General features: G+C 43.8%; 1 protein-coding gene across 2 annotated transcripts in view; it reads right to left on the bottom strand.

Moving 5' to 3' along the window:
- The window catches only part of CORO1C (coronin 1C), a 76,039-nt gene extending 61,208 nt beyond the window's left edge, over window positions 1–14,831 (bottom strand). The window contains exon 1 of one of the 2 annotated variants that reach the window (XM_086681901.1): window positions 14,677–14,831. Coding sequence is in view for 1 of the 2 variants with exons in the window: in XM_086681899.1 (XP_086538025.1) it covers window positions 13,767–13,827 (61 nt within the window). In the remaining variant the exon portion in view is untranslated. Of the gene's footprint in view, window positions 1–13,766; window positions 13,876–14,676 lie in introns of those variants that run through there. The other variant, XM_086681899.1, reaches the window with a different exon arrangement.
- Between the last annotated feature and the right edge of the window lie 229 nt (window positions 14,832–15,060).

The raw sequence follows: 15,060 nt of genomic DNA on the forward strand, positions 1-15,060 counted from the left end.
AACATTAAAAAATAAAAATAAAAAAAAGAAAGAAATCAGCATATGAACAGCAAAATAGCAACATATAAAGATCCTAAATGCAAAAAATATGAAAATCTTCAAATTCTCTCACATTTGTATTAAAGAGACCCTTTATCAACTAAAAGATGCCCTAACAGGGCCTGTAACTCGCTTAAATATAACAATAATGACATACATGACAGAAATTTTACAGTTACTAAAACATGAGATTGTGAGGTTTTAGAGGTCATCTCTCACTCTTCAATGACAGAAATATATTTTTTTATTGCACTATCAGAATAAGAGCAGATTTTTCCTACAATAATATGCAAGCATGACATGTTTACTATCCCTCACATTCTTCCAATTTGCTGCTTATCGCCAAATTTTCAGAAACACAACCACCTCTACCCATCCCCGGAGCTTTGAAAAAGAATTGTGTAAGAAATCTCCATCACAGAGGCTCTACCTGCCCAGAGAACACTGTGGATCCGACTTGGGGGCTGCACCCCAAGAGACTAGTCTCAGAAGCTGAACTCTGCCTCTTCTCATCAAAGAGCCAAATTAATCCCAAGAGTCCTCGTATCAACTACAGAACTTTTACAGACGTGACTGACCCAGCAATCCCACTTAAAAATTAATGATGAATGTGTTTCCAAATAGTCTTTCTATACCAATGACCTACTTCTGTTATTAACAACTGCTAAAAAGCACACTGTGTATGACTGTTCAAACTCACTAAGTCTGTTTCCACCACTTAGTCAGATGGTGTTACTCTTGGAATGAAATGTTAATAATTCTTTGCCAATATACTTGTACCAGGAAATGAAATTACCGGACTCCCAGATCTTTTGAGGGTTTTTTAAAGGCATTTTTATGAAGACCCTCAAAAGGCTAGAGTCACAGGAGAAACTACCAATGTCAAAAACAAAGTAATCACCTCCCACTGAAGAATTTCAGTCTTCCCTTTTTAACGCCCTGTACCCTGGGCTGTGACTAAACATACACACCTGACGAATGTTTCAAGGGAACAGTGAGGTAGAGTAGGAAAACTGTGGCTTAGATGCAAGATGCGAGTTTATCCTGACACAGTCACTTAGCCACTAAATCATTTCTGGTCCTACGGTTGCTGGTTTCTTCATCTATAAAATGGACAAGTAAAATAAGTTATTATTCTATGGTCCTATTTTAACCTGAAGCCTACAAGTCAATACGAAACACTTGTTTCACTGGGATCCAGTCCACACGCCCCCGATAAAAGGCACACAATTCACTGAGAACTCAATTAGTTTTTACAACTCACAGGGGTATACGTACAACGCGTACCCTCAACTGTGAATGCTGAGCAGGTCTCTAGTCCTAGTCATTCATCATTCATTTATTCCACAAATATTTATTGAGCTTTGGTCATGTGCTTGGCATCATGACAGACACGGCAGACGCGGTGGTAAGCAAGGATGGAGGCCTGGCCCGAGCTCTCATGCAGTTCACAATCTGCTGGAGGAGGACACATCATAATCAAATATTCCCACTGACATTAATGTGCTGCTATGGCAAATACTGGGATGCAGTGTGCACAGAAGGACAGAAGGAGTCAACAACCAGGGCAAAGAACCACCTCTTACTAGTAACTCCAAAGAGCCTTCTCTTTACAAGTAGTGTATCTGAAAAGAGAAAAAAAAGTAGAGAAAAAATTTCAATCACTTATTGTACCTTTTCAGACTGATAACTGGATTCATGGGTTTAAAATTAAGGTACTCCATTCACAGACGTGCCCAGAGCTTGAAGGTAAACATACTGAGCACACAATTTCAAAATTAAACTAACACTCTTAGTACACTCTTAGTTAGTACACTCTTTAAATCTAAATCTCCCTGTCTCCAGAATGTTCAGACATCCTATAGAAATAGGAAAGTATACCTCTTAAAATCTTACTACACCTCAGGGCAAAACATTTTGTCTGATCCTTTTGGTAAAAAAATACAAACTACTGGGGTACCTGGGTGGCTCAGCTGGTTAAGCGTCTGACTTTTGATTTCGGCTCCAGTCATGATCTTGTGGTTTGTGGGTTCGAGCCCCACATCAGTCTCGGTGCTGACAGTGAGGAGCCTGCTTAGGATTCTCTTGTCTCCTTCTCTCTCTGTCCTTCCCCTGCCCCCTCTGTCAAAATAAATAAACTTTAAAAAATTACAAATTACTTCCTTATCAGCACACCTCTCTTCAAAAGGTGCAGGGGCAAAGACTCCCACAGCATATCAGTATCTACAACACAATACAAGAAACTAAAGACTGAAAATCCACTGGGGAAAATATAGTTACTACAAATAACTACTTTGCCACCACCCACTACCTTCTGAAGGTCTCCATTCTTCAGGTAAAAACATCATACATCCCATTTCACCAACAAAATGAAAAAACCTCCAGGGAAGTGAGAAAAACAAATAAGGCCCTCTTTAGGGAAGAAATAGTTCAGCTAAGTATTTTGGGAGTGAATATTCCATAGCTTTTAGTAGCCTTGGTTAACAAAACTAACACAACCCCTCCCCGCCAAAATCTACCTTCCTTCCAAACTGTATGAAGACTTGAAAAGAAAATCACAGTCCATTTTTTATATTAAATTAGACTATAACTAAAAGACAAATTTTATATGCCTTAAAAGAGAGTACGAAGAATCCTCTTTAAAGCACTGTGATTAGGAAACTAGCAGAAAGATCAAGGGGCTTCCCATCCCTAATACTCTCTTAAAAGACTGCATTTATAGCAAACAGACAAGCAGAAAAACTACATTTATAATTTAGTAACCTTTAAAAACTGCCAGAAATACACACATATACCACACGCAAAAACAATTACAAAACAATTCTTTTTTTTTTCTCTATGACCACTGTGGGGCTTGAACTCATGACCACGAGAACAAGAGTCCCATGCTCTACTGACTGAGCCAGCCAGGGGTCCCTACGAAACAATTCTTATGATCTCTTATCACAATTACAATGTTTTTTGTGATCGCTTATCACTAATATGATATAAACCAAAACCTATAGTTTTTGAAATTTTAATACTGCACCAATGAACCCCCAAATGATTCAATAGTTGGAATGGTATACAATTTGCCCGATTTTAATTTGGCCATTTCTTGTCAATTTCTCAAGTCAAATGAATCCAAACGTATTAAAACCTTGGAGCTCCAGGAGCCACTGAAATGAGCTTAGATGCATCAGGTGATTTCTCTGGGGCTGGCCTGGAGGCCCCTCAGGGGCCACCGTGGGCACTCGACAGTCAGTCAACGTGTTGAAGGTTAAGAAACTTAAGAGAAGAACGACAGGAAAGACAAACTCGGTTTTTTCCATGGCTACCTTAACTTTAAATCTTCATCTTGATACAAATAATGGTTCTTCTCATATGTAGTTTGACAAAAACTCACAAAATGAAAGCATACTTCCACTCTGATGTTACTTCAATTGTTTCTAAAGTCAAAGTTGCTAACCAGACTACAAAACAAAGACCTAAAAACCCCATGCTACCAATATTTTCAACTTATTCAAGAACTAGGGTAAATTTGCAATGGTGTACCCATAGGTAATGTAACTCTTCTTTTTCATCAGAATTCATGCTTTAAATAAATAACTCCAAAATGTGCTTTACAAATAAAACACGTTTCAATAATTAAATGTGTACATATACACCACGTACTGCTTACAGTATTTATAATAAAAATTATAGGGTTAGATTATAAGATAATTTAATAAACAAATGTTTACAATCAGCAATCCTTCTACACCATAGAAAACATCCCCATCAGGATGCCTGGGTGGCTTGGTGGGTTGAATGTCTTGACTTTGGCTCAGGTCATGAAGTTGGGTTCATGAGTTGGGGCTCCACGTCAGGCATGCTGCTGTCAGCACAGAGCTCACTTCGGATCCTCTTTCCCCCTCTCTCCTTGTCCCTCCTCCACTTGAGCTCACTCTCTCTCTCTCAAAAATAAACATTAAATAAAGCAAAAGAAAACGTCTCCTTCATTACTTTCATCTTCTAGTAAAATGGGAAGGAAGACTGAAAATCTCTACCACAAGTGTATCACATAAAACTGAAACTCAATTACTCAACTAACATTTATTGAGCACCTACTGTGTCTCAGGCAACATCCTGGGAAATTGAGGCACAGAAAATGTAAGACGTTCTCTGCCTTCAAGGAACATGGAATATGGTGGTATTAGTGTTCACTTTCACAAACTGAAAATTAATAATTCCACACGGATATTTATTTTTACTTATTTATTTTTTTAATGTTTTTACTTATTTTTTGAGACACAGAGAGACAGAGCACAAGCAGGGGAGGGGCAGAGAGAGAGGGAGACACAGAATCCGAAGCAGGCTCCAGACTCTGAGCTGTCAGCACAGAGCCTGACATGGGGCTCGAACTCACGGACTGTGAGATCATGACCTGAGCTGAAGTCGGACGCCTAACCAACTGAGCCATCCAGGTGCCCCCAGATATTTATTTTTAAATTTATATCCATTTAACCCAAAATACAATTCACAGTAGTATAGAAATCATTAACATTAGTGACACCCACAAATTATATTTTCATCTACCTTTGTAACTCCCCATCTAAACTCTATTTACATTTTACCTAAATGTGCTGTATAAAAGTATACTCTATTATGACTTCCCACAATCCAGGCCATCTTCTCTATCTACCTTACACTATTCCTCCTCTCTTACACCTGTTCCAAATCAGCCAAGTGCTATTTTGCACACCCTCGGGCAGGACCTGAACCCTGTGTCCCATAGATACTGACCCTCCAATATCTTGCCCTCTCAACTCCTGGGGAGCTCAGTCCCCACACAGAATTCGGTATTAAGAATTATACACTCAAGGGGTGCCTGGCTGGCTCTGTCAGTAAAGCATGCAACTCCTGATCTCGGGCTTGTGAGTTTGAGCTGCACATTAAGCATAGAGACTACTTTTAAAAAGTTTACAAGGAAATGGAAATATAGAGAGATCAATGCCTAGCTCTAGCCAGTATAAGCCAATCCAATTTACAGCCATTACCCTGCCCTGATCCCCTTTTCAAAGGTCAAAGCAACCAAGTCAGTGCTAAAACCTAAGACCCTTTCAAGAGTGGTTCCAAATGGAAAAAAAAAAAAAAAAAAAAAAGGGATCACGAGTATTTCGGGAAGGGGGGGGGCACGAAAAGCTAAAAAAACACAAAACTTACCAGATTAACTGTTTTAGAGGTAACAGGAAGAACCTTTCAAAAGCGGGCAGGGCTTCTTCCTGATTGCAGGTACCGGGGCCAGCCTCTACACGGGCCATGCCTGATCCCACATGCATCAGTTCAACTTTCCCCTCCAAACCTTGTTACGCTGACTGAATGCCACAATTTCAGAGAGATGATTTATCACAAGGAATCTCCTTTTTAAAAATATTAGTACTGTACCCCGGAAAGGGTTGAGGGATGTGAGAAAAATAATATAATGAAAGCCCTTTGTCACCCTGGCACTGATCAACAGTGGTAGTCTAGTTGTAACTGTGGCCACCCAGGAACACATTAGTGAAAATGCATTTGAATCATTTGCTTTACTACTGCTTAAAGGAGATCAGCTTAAACAGGGGAGAAGTTTCAAATTAAGAAAGATGGATGAAGCACACAGAGGACTGCTGGGGCAAGAGGCCACTAGATGTCAACACAGGATGGTGGGGGAAGAACATGGCTCCTTTCTTCTCTTTCACATGACTCCCAGCTCCCAAGATCTAGGATTCCACTATCACCATTAAGAGTTTAAAACCCTGGGGCGCCTGGGTGGCTCAGTCAGTTAAAGCATCTGACTCTTGATTTTGGCTCAGGTCATGATCTCATGGTTCGTGAGTCTGAGCCCCACATCGGGCTCTGCGTTGACAGTGTGGAGCCTGCCTGGGATTCTCCCTCTCTCCCTCTCTTTCTGTCTCTCTCTCTCTCTCTCTAATAATTAAACTTTAAAAAAAAAAAAAAAAAAAAAAAGAGTTGAAAACCCTGTGCTATGAATTAAACAGAATTCTTCAGTCTAGGCTGGAAACTTACCCACCACTTATAATACTGACTCCATACCAAAAATGCCATGCCATCTGAGTTCCAAATAACTGAGTTCAACTTTGGAACACAATCCAGTTCTGGGTTGAGGACTGAATGTATACAGCGCCTACAAAACAGAAACTGCAGCTGGGCTCTCCACGGTTTTAGAAAACCGCGCGGTTCACAACTATCCTTTGCAGGTAATATGCATTATTTGTTCCACTTGACAATGTAATTCAGCCCAGCGCATGCAAGATATCTCTGCACTGCACAAGAACAAACTGAAAGTCTCAAGGTATTAAAAACAAAAACAAAAACAAAAAACCTTCCAACTTACCTTTTCCTATAGTAGCACTGTAAGCAGTGGCTCAAATAAGGAAGTCTAAGGTTACTCTATTTCTAAAACAGACAACAAGCATCTTATTAAATACCACCCCAAAGAGCTATGGCCAGCACTTGTTGGCTGAGGCTGCACTCTGGCTTGCCAAGAAAAACTAGGATGACAACGTTAAGCTAAAGACACCACTAACCGCAGAATTAATTCGCCATCTAGCTTGTAAAGTGATGAGTCTCCCAATAAACCCTTCTGCTTAAGGGAGATGATAACTCAAGTTTACATGTGTGTCTCAGTCACCACTCAGGCAGCATTTGAGTTTTTATATTAATAAGTCAGCCTCAATTCTTTAAGTTCCTAAGAATGGAAGGAATTAGAATCTTTAACCAGAAAAGAATGCTTGACCATAATGAAAAGGAATTTAAGTATCTTTCATGTGCAGTAAGCAAACAATAGTGATTAAACATTTGTGCTAAGGAGGGGGTGCTTGTGAATTATTTTCAAGAACCCCTAAAATATCCAGAGTGGAAAATACCCTCTCAAAGGCTTCACTCCCCCTACGCTACTTTCCCACGTGTGTTTATGGCCTTTCATGAAACTGAAAAATGACAGCTTTGTTCATTCAGGATAAAGACCTCAGCAGTTGTCAGAATATGGGGACACACATCTGATTCCACAATGGGGCAAACAAGGCTCTTGCACCAAACCGCCAGGTGCCCAGATTCCCAGAATGTCTCGGTTCTGTGGAGACAGAATGACCGCACTGTGAAGCTGTGGTCAACCGCTAATCCCGAAGAGTTTTCACGCTGCCTGTTACAATCTGTGTAGTTCCAGTACCGGGTGCGTGTTGCCCCTCTCAAAATTAGCATCTTCATCTACACGTGGCCTAGTAGTGCCGATTATTCTGGCAAGACACAAAGCAAAGGCATCTCTGCAATGTTAATTGGCCTTTGAAACTTTTGCGATACTTACAACTACTGCTTACTAATGGTCAGATTAGAAGATTGAAGAAGTAAAAAGGGATTTTTTTACACTAAAACTAGGAAAATCAAATCTAACAAAGGCTTATCCAAGAGATTCAGTGTATTTTTAAGTTCCCCGAAAACGCATCTTAAAAAACCTGAAAAATCTGGACCAAGCTTCATGTGCAATCTAAAGACATGAGAAAACACACAAACATTGGTACAAACACTGACAGCGGTGATAAACTGGAGAAGTACAACCTCTGTGAGTAGATCTGGCAAGAGACCGTGGTGGAAAGTCAAGAGGGAACTGGTGCATTCAGTCAAGGACTAAAAAGAGAAGGCACACCAGGTTCACAGCGTCTAAAAAAAAAAATTTTTTTTCACACAACACTATAAATCAACACCACCAACTCTAAAAATGAATTCACACTACACATGGAAAGAAGTGGAAGACAGCTGGGGGAGGTGGGAAGGGACCGTTAAGTGCCTGATCATGGGCGTATCGCTCATGCTCCTGACCACAATCCCCTCATCTGTAAGATGTGGAATAGACCAGTAAGGTACTTTCCACTCTGGCTGTGATTCAGAGTCACCAGGGAGGACAAGCCCAGGCAGCTGTATTCATAAAGGTCTACAGCTGATCCTCGTGTGCAGTCCAGAATAAGGGCCTCTGGACTTGAGAAATAATCTCCCAAATGCCCCCAAAATGATATATTCTTAAAAAGGTGGTAAGATACTGGTCTATGTATGATCCGTTTTTATCATTTTTAAAAAGTAAATGTAAGGCGATTTCATGACCCTAAAGGGGGAGGACATATATTTGCGAAAGTATTATCTTTAGCCATACAAAATATAAGCCTTCCTACCTCCCTTTGTATCACAGTTTCTCTCGCCCTGACCTTTGTATTGATCTGATTTAATTTCTCTTTACTGTGGCAAACAGGAGGAACTCTTTTCGTTATTAATGTGAGATTCAAATGACAAGCCCCATTTAGCATCCCATGAAACTACTGAGGCTCTTTTCCCACGCAGAATGTTACCATTTATCACAATGCTGCCATTCACATCATAACCAGATGACCATCTATCTCAAGCACCGGAGCACGGTCTCCTTCCAAACCCTAAAAAGATCAGTCTTTTCCAGGAACTAAACCACCTTCCTCAAAATTGACAGAGACTGAATACAAGGGAGGCCTGAGTAAGAGAAGCTTGTCTAATAGACATTTCCAATTCAGACAGAAGGCAAAAACAAAACAAAACCAAACCTGCCTTATCTTTAATATTACCTTCCTACCCTAAAATTAGACTTTTTTTCCCTCTTCAGTAATTCAACTTTGATTTGAAGTCTAAAATGCTGAGGTGGGAGTAGGAATTCATACATTAATGGCTTAGTATCAGAAATGAAATGTATTCAACTTACTCTACTTGATTCTCCCCAGTTCCATTCATTAACAGACATGAAGAGTGAAGACGGAGGGAACACAAACTTATTCACTGTCTACTTGATGACCCAACAAGGCACCATTAGCATCTCCACACCACAGAAGAGGAAACAGGCCCAGGGAGGTGAGGTGACTGGCAGTCACAGCTATTCAAAAGTGGAGCCAAGGATGAAACCCAGCTCGGTCCAGCTCTAAAGGCCTGCACCTTTCAATTCCTCAGTTTCTTTGTATACAAAACTCTGTGGCAGCTCAACTATATAAGGGAGAGACGAGAGCCCAGTGAGACGAAGAAATTTTTCTTTTCTTTACTCCCTTACCATAAGCCAACCACTTCAATAGAACACGCACACAAAAGAAACGTTCCCCAATAAGCCGACTGGTTTCTCCTAATTTTTTTTTAATGTTTATTTATTTTTGAGGCGGGGGGTGGGCAGAGAGAGAGAGGGAGACAGAGGATGCAAAGCAGGCTCTGTGCTGACAGCAGAGAGCCCGACGCGGGGCTCGAACTCACAAACCCTGAGATCATGACCTGAGCCAAAGTCGGATGCTTAACCGACTGAGCCACCCAGGCGCCCCTGGTTTCTCCTAATTCTTAAGATGCTAAGTGGAGTATTTTCAATGAAAGTATTAAAAATGAACATAAGAACACAAAATATAACTAAAGACTACTACCTGAGTCAGATGCTCTGAGAGAAGAGAGCAGGGGAAAAAAGAATGAAAAGCAAGAAAGCGTGTGCCCTGAAAACCCAGTCTACACCCGTTATCAGGTATACACAGAGGTAGTTCCAGTACTGACCGACTCCACACCAGCAGGGCTGGCCTCCATTTGGCGTGGTAAGTCCTACCAAACTAAAAACGTTCCCTGGCCATCTGTCCTACTGAGAAGGCTGTGCACCAGTCACCGCTGGTCATCAAGGGGAGAGAACCTGCGAGGATGTTCTGCCCTTGGACAAATGCTTCAAACGCTTGGTTTTACGTCTGAGCAATTTTTTGGCAACAGCTGGACTTGGGTGCCAGAAAGGCAGAGGGGAATCACTCCGCGTTACTTCAGCCCAGGCCACAAAGACGTGTATAATAATCCGAGACGTGCGCTGACCTCAAGATCTTTCCAATTAACTTCAATCACCCTTCATTCAGCAAACAACCCAACAGGCACTCGAGACCAAGCGGTGAGCAAGGGAACCCGGTCTGCCTTGCAAGTGAACTTCTCTCTCACATCCTGCCTTCTATGGAAGGCGCCTCTCAGACAGGAAGCTCGAGTTCAGGTCCAGCTCCTTGTAGCAGCAGACAGTAGTGATGGATGGAGGATGCACGAAGACAAGGACAATGTCTGCCTGCAGGGATGAGGAAGGAGGCTCCCAAAGGACAACTGGGACTCAGCAGATGGAAGGAATGGGGGTGCGCAGTAATGAGCTCATCGCGAGAAGATCTGAAGGCTGGGATGTTTGGGGAAGTGGCAGCAATGATGAAAACATAGGTAGGAGAGTAATGAGAGATGAGGCAGGCTGAAATCGGAGACACCTTGATCCACAACCCCACGAAGAAGCCTGAGCTTTAACCACAGACGAGGAGGTAGGAAGCCACTGGAGGATTTCCGCAGGGGAATGACATGTTCCTGATGAACCCTTTCTGATCTAGAACTAATTCAATCTTTCCCTGACTCTTTCACATTTGGCTTTTAATTTATACAACCAAGATACTGATGATGAGGTGATTTGGGGTCTAAACAATTTTTAACTCCATTATCAATTCTGACTCAATTATGCATAAATTGAATGTTACCAAAATGTTGTGCTTCAAAGGACACCATCAAGGAAAGTGAAAAGGCAACTCACAGAATTGGAGAAACATTTTGCTCATCATACATCTGATAAGGCACTATATAATCTAAAATATATAAATAACTCATAACAATAAAAACAGAACCCAATTTAAAAATAAGAAAAACATCTGAACAGAGATTTCTCCAAAGAAAATATACAATTGTCTGCTGATGACTTCAGGAGATGCAGGACATCCTTAGCCATCAGAAAATGCAAATCAAAACTACGATGAGATACTGCTTCACACCCACTAGGATGGCCAGAGTCAAAAAGTAAGAGAACAGCTAATGTGACAAGGATGTGGAGAAACTGAAACCTTTATACACTGCTGGTGGAATTGTAAAATGATGCAGCTGCTTTGGAAAACAGCGTCTGGCAGTTCCTCTCATAGTTCAACACAGAGTAACCAGTATGACCCAGCAATTCTCAAGAGAAATGAAAACATGTCCACACAGAAACTTGTACAGGAATGTTCATACGGCAGTATTATTCATAATGACCAAAAAGGGGAAAACACCCAAATGTCCATCAACGGATGAATGGATCAACAAAACACGGTATATCCATACAACAGAATATTATTCGACCGTTAAGAAAAGAATAAAATACTGATACAGGCTACAACACAAATGTTGAGAACATTATGATTTAAAAAGACAGACACAAAAGACCAGTATGGAATGATTTATATGAAATTTACATGAAATGTCCAAAACAGGCAAATTCATAGTGACAGAAAGTAGACTAGCGGTTGCGTAGGGCAGGGGAGGGATGAGAATGGGGGGGTTGGAAGACCACTAATAAGTCTGGAGTTTCTTTCTGGACTGATGGATACGTTCTAAAATTGTGGGTGAATATAATAAAAACCACTGAACTGTACACTTTAGACAGGTGAATTGTACAGTATGTGACTTCTACCTCAAAAAGCAGTTATAAAGCAAAAAAGATCCTGTTATGCACTATTAAAATACAAACAAGCTCTCAAAAAGGAGTATAGAATCTTGCTCACTCATTTTAAAGGATCCAAACTAGGGCAAAGAAAACCCAGAGAGATTCTATTACTTAAGATTCTTGGTACTAGGTCATACTGAAATATTCATGACGATTTCCATGTTTTAATACAGAAAAGGCATCTTAAGTTGAAAAAGACAGAGAAGTGTCAGAAAACAGTTTTTTTAACTCAGAAACAGGATAACATAGGGAAGTCACCAAATGAAAAACGAACATGTATTTGTACCCTGAATATGCAAGAGGCACCGCAATTTATTATTGTTTCACCTCTGAAAAAGTCAAAGGTAAAACAGCCCAGGTAACAATATCTGTTTCTAAAGTACCAGTTTGTGACAAATCAAAGCATTAAGAAACAATCTGCCATTATAAAGAACTGAATCTCCACATTCCCAGTCACATAACTGAGAACTTATCATTTATCCTTTTGAACATTCCATTTCACAAGCATTGGAGTGACTCTCCTCCTCATGGTTGAAGTGGATCCCAAAAGTGACAGGTGCATTAAGCGTAAAATGTAAATCAAAAAAAATAAAGTGTTTAAAAACTACTATTTGTCACCCTGAACCTAATTCTAAACCATATGTAAATTAATAGACATAAATGCTGATTAGCACGATCTGCAAAGTAACAGATGACCACGCACATTCAATACTATGTGCAGTGATAGCTCACCAGTACGTGTCTATTAACATTCATCAGGCTTGGGACACCTGGGTGGCTCCGTCGGTTAAGTGTCCGACTTCAGCTCAGGTCATGATCTCACGGTCCGTGAGTTCTAGCCCCGCGTCGGGCTCTGTGCTGACAGCTCGGAGCCTAGAGCCTGCTTTGGATTCTCTGTCTCCCTCTCTCTCTCTGCCCCTCCCCTGCTCATGCTCTGTCTCTCTCTGTCTCAAAAATAAATAAACGTTAAAAAAAAAAAAGTTTAAAAAATTTTTAAAAATTAAAAAGAAATTCATCAGGCTCTAATGTACCTTCCACAAATAATAAAAAACAAATAGGGAAAAGGCACCTTTCTGGATTTGTCAAAAAGGTGTGTACCCGACTTTTATACCAATCTTTGTTCAATCCTCAGTACACAAGACTATCACCTATCACAAAACACTGAACATCAGGCCTAATTTACAACATAATTCCCAGTTTTATTTCATTCCCAGCCTCCACATATTTATGCAACCTCTCAGACCCCAGGGTTACTACTAGTAGACTTCACACCCAAACACCACGTCTCTGAAATGTACCTCCACTCCGAAAAGAAAATTAGTTTCCTAAAGTTAGTTTTCTGAAATACACAGAATCAAGTCCAAAACAGATTTTTCCCATTTCTTCAGTTTTACAGAGAATGCAGAAAGCAAAGATATATAAATAGATATCTATTTGCCTTCACAAATGAACAGACGGTACAAAGCAACTGCTTATACTTAATCATGTTTTTGTCTATTCTAGCAGGCCCTGGTGTCAGGAGAGAGTTCTGCCAGATAAGGACAATGAAATGCATTATTATATGGAGTGACTAAGAGCCCTACAAGTACTGTTTTAGAACGTAATCCCAGGCAGGAAGGCTGCGGTAAGAGGGCCTAATATTTTGTGATAACTATTACCGAAACTAAAGACATTCACCACCCAGTACCAGTTTAAAACCTCGCACTATATTCAATTGTTTAAATGTCTAACAGGAAAGAAAGGCCTTTGTATCTTCCTATCCTGGGGGAGACGAACAACTTGCAATTTGCTTCTCACACTGAATCCCACGTTTCCAACATGTAGAGGAAGTACTTTGGACACCACAAAACAAGGGCAGCCTACATTAAGGCCAAATATAGGATGTGATTCTAAACCATGATGCCGTAAAGCCTACGTTTCCTTTTCCAGCGATCAAAAAAAAAAAAAAAAAAAAAAACCCTTTGAACGCTCCCAAAAAAGGACCGCAGGGCCAGCGCCTCCCTCCAAGAGGAAGCCCCTTTCTTCTCGGCGCTCCCTTGCAGCCTGCCACTTCCCCCAACACATTCAAATCATTTGGGAGACGGAGAGCTGGTGTGTACGCGCCCGTGCGGACAGGCGGGAGAGCTGGGTTCCTGCATTTCCACCCTCAACATCTGACCTCATCCCCAGTCATTTAGGCGCAGCGGAGCCCCACCTGCACCTCGCTCCTTTTGACTGCGTCCCTCGCCAGCTGCTCCGCTATTGGGGGAGCACATCTCGGAATCACCCAGTTCACTCAGACGCTCCTGGCCCCCGACCCTGCAAGCAGCGTGCCAGCTCCGTTCTTCCTCGAGACCAACACCCCCCACCCCCCGCCAGTCCCAGCCCTCCCAGCCCGCCGCTCCCACCGCCCGGCTCGTCCGCTTCCCAAGCCGCCCCCCACCCACGTTACTCCAGCTCCAGCCGTGCCCCGCCCTTCCCGACCCCGGAGCTAGAGCTTCAGGGCCCGGCGCTGGGCTCGCACCCACCGCCAGCAGTCCTCGGGCCAGACCGCCGCCCTCTACCCCTCCCACGCAGGGCCCCAGCTTGCCCCGGCCCCACGTGAGCCCGGCCCCGGCCAACCCCCCACCCACTGGCTCCCCAGGGCGGCTCAAACCCCGCCCCCAGGCCCGGGGGCCCCCCGGCTGGGCGCCCTGGCCCCGAGCAGCCCCTCCCCACCCCAGGCCCCACCCAGCCAGGCGAGTCCCCAGCCCCTTCAAATCCTTCCTCGGGCAGCCCCGTCCCCCCTCAGCCCGCGGCTCCTCACCCGGCCGGGAAGGGTCTGGAGCCCTGAAAGCCTCCCCTGGGCAGCCGCCTCCCAAAGGGATCCCAGTTCTCTCTCCCCAGGCCAAGGGGTTCGGTCCCGAACCTCGGCCAGCAGCCCCGGCTGCAACCCGAGACACACCGGCCGGGGGAGCCCCGGCCCAAGGATCCGCGCCCCGCGCGCCCACCACAGCCCACTCCCCTCCACCGGGCCCTGCTCCACGCCCCGCCGGCTCCTGTCAGCCGGCGCCGGCACATGCTGAGAGGGCCGGTCGGCCCGCCAGCTCGCTCCCGAGCGGCCCCGCCCGGCGCGCGCTGCTCACCAGGGCCGAAGTGCCTGAGGCGCCGCCGCCGCCGCCGCCGAAGTCCCCGCTGCAAAGCCCGGCGTAGCCTCCAACCGCTGCCGCCTCCCGCCTGGCACTGAGCGCCTCGCGGGGGAGGGGCGCGGGCAGCCACCGCCGCCACCGCCGCCGCACGCAGGCCCCGCCCCCGCGCCGCGCCCAACCAGAGGGTCCTCAGGCTGTCGAGCGCCACGCCCACTTCCGGGAGGGAAGCCCACTTCCCACCCCTCGTTCCACGCCCCACTCTCCTTAGCGCCCCCTCTGGTCGCGCCGAGAGATGCGGGTGGGCTGCGGGGAAGGTGGTGCCGAAGCACACGCACCGCCCACTAGTCAACTAGCCGGAGGGCCACGCCCACTGCTCCTCAA

Source organism: Puma concolor, chromosome D3, assembly GCF_028749965.1.
Source record: "Puma concolor isolate L17-30 chromosome D3, mPumCon1.1.hap2, whole genome shotgun sequence".
In the NCBI taxonomy this organism is placed as follows: domain Eukaryota; kingdom Metazoa; phylum Chordata; class Mammalia; order Carnivora; family Felidae; genus Puma; species Puma concolor.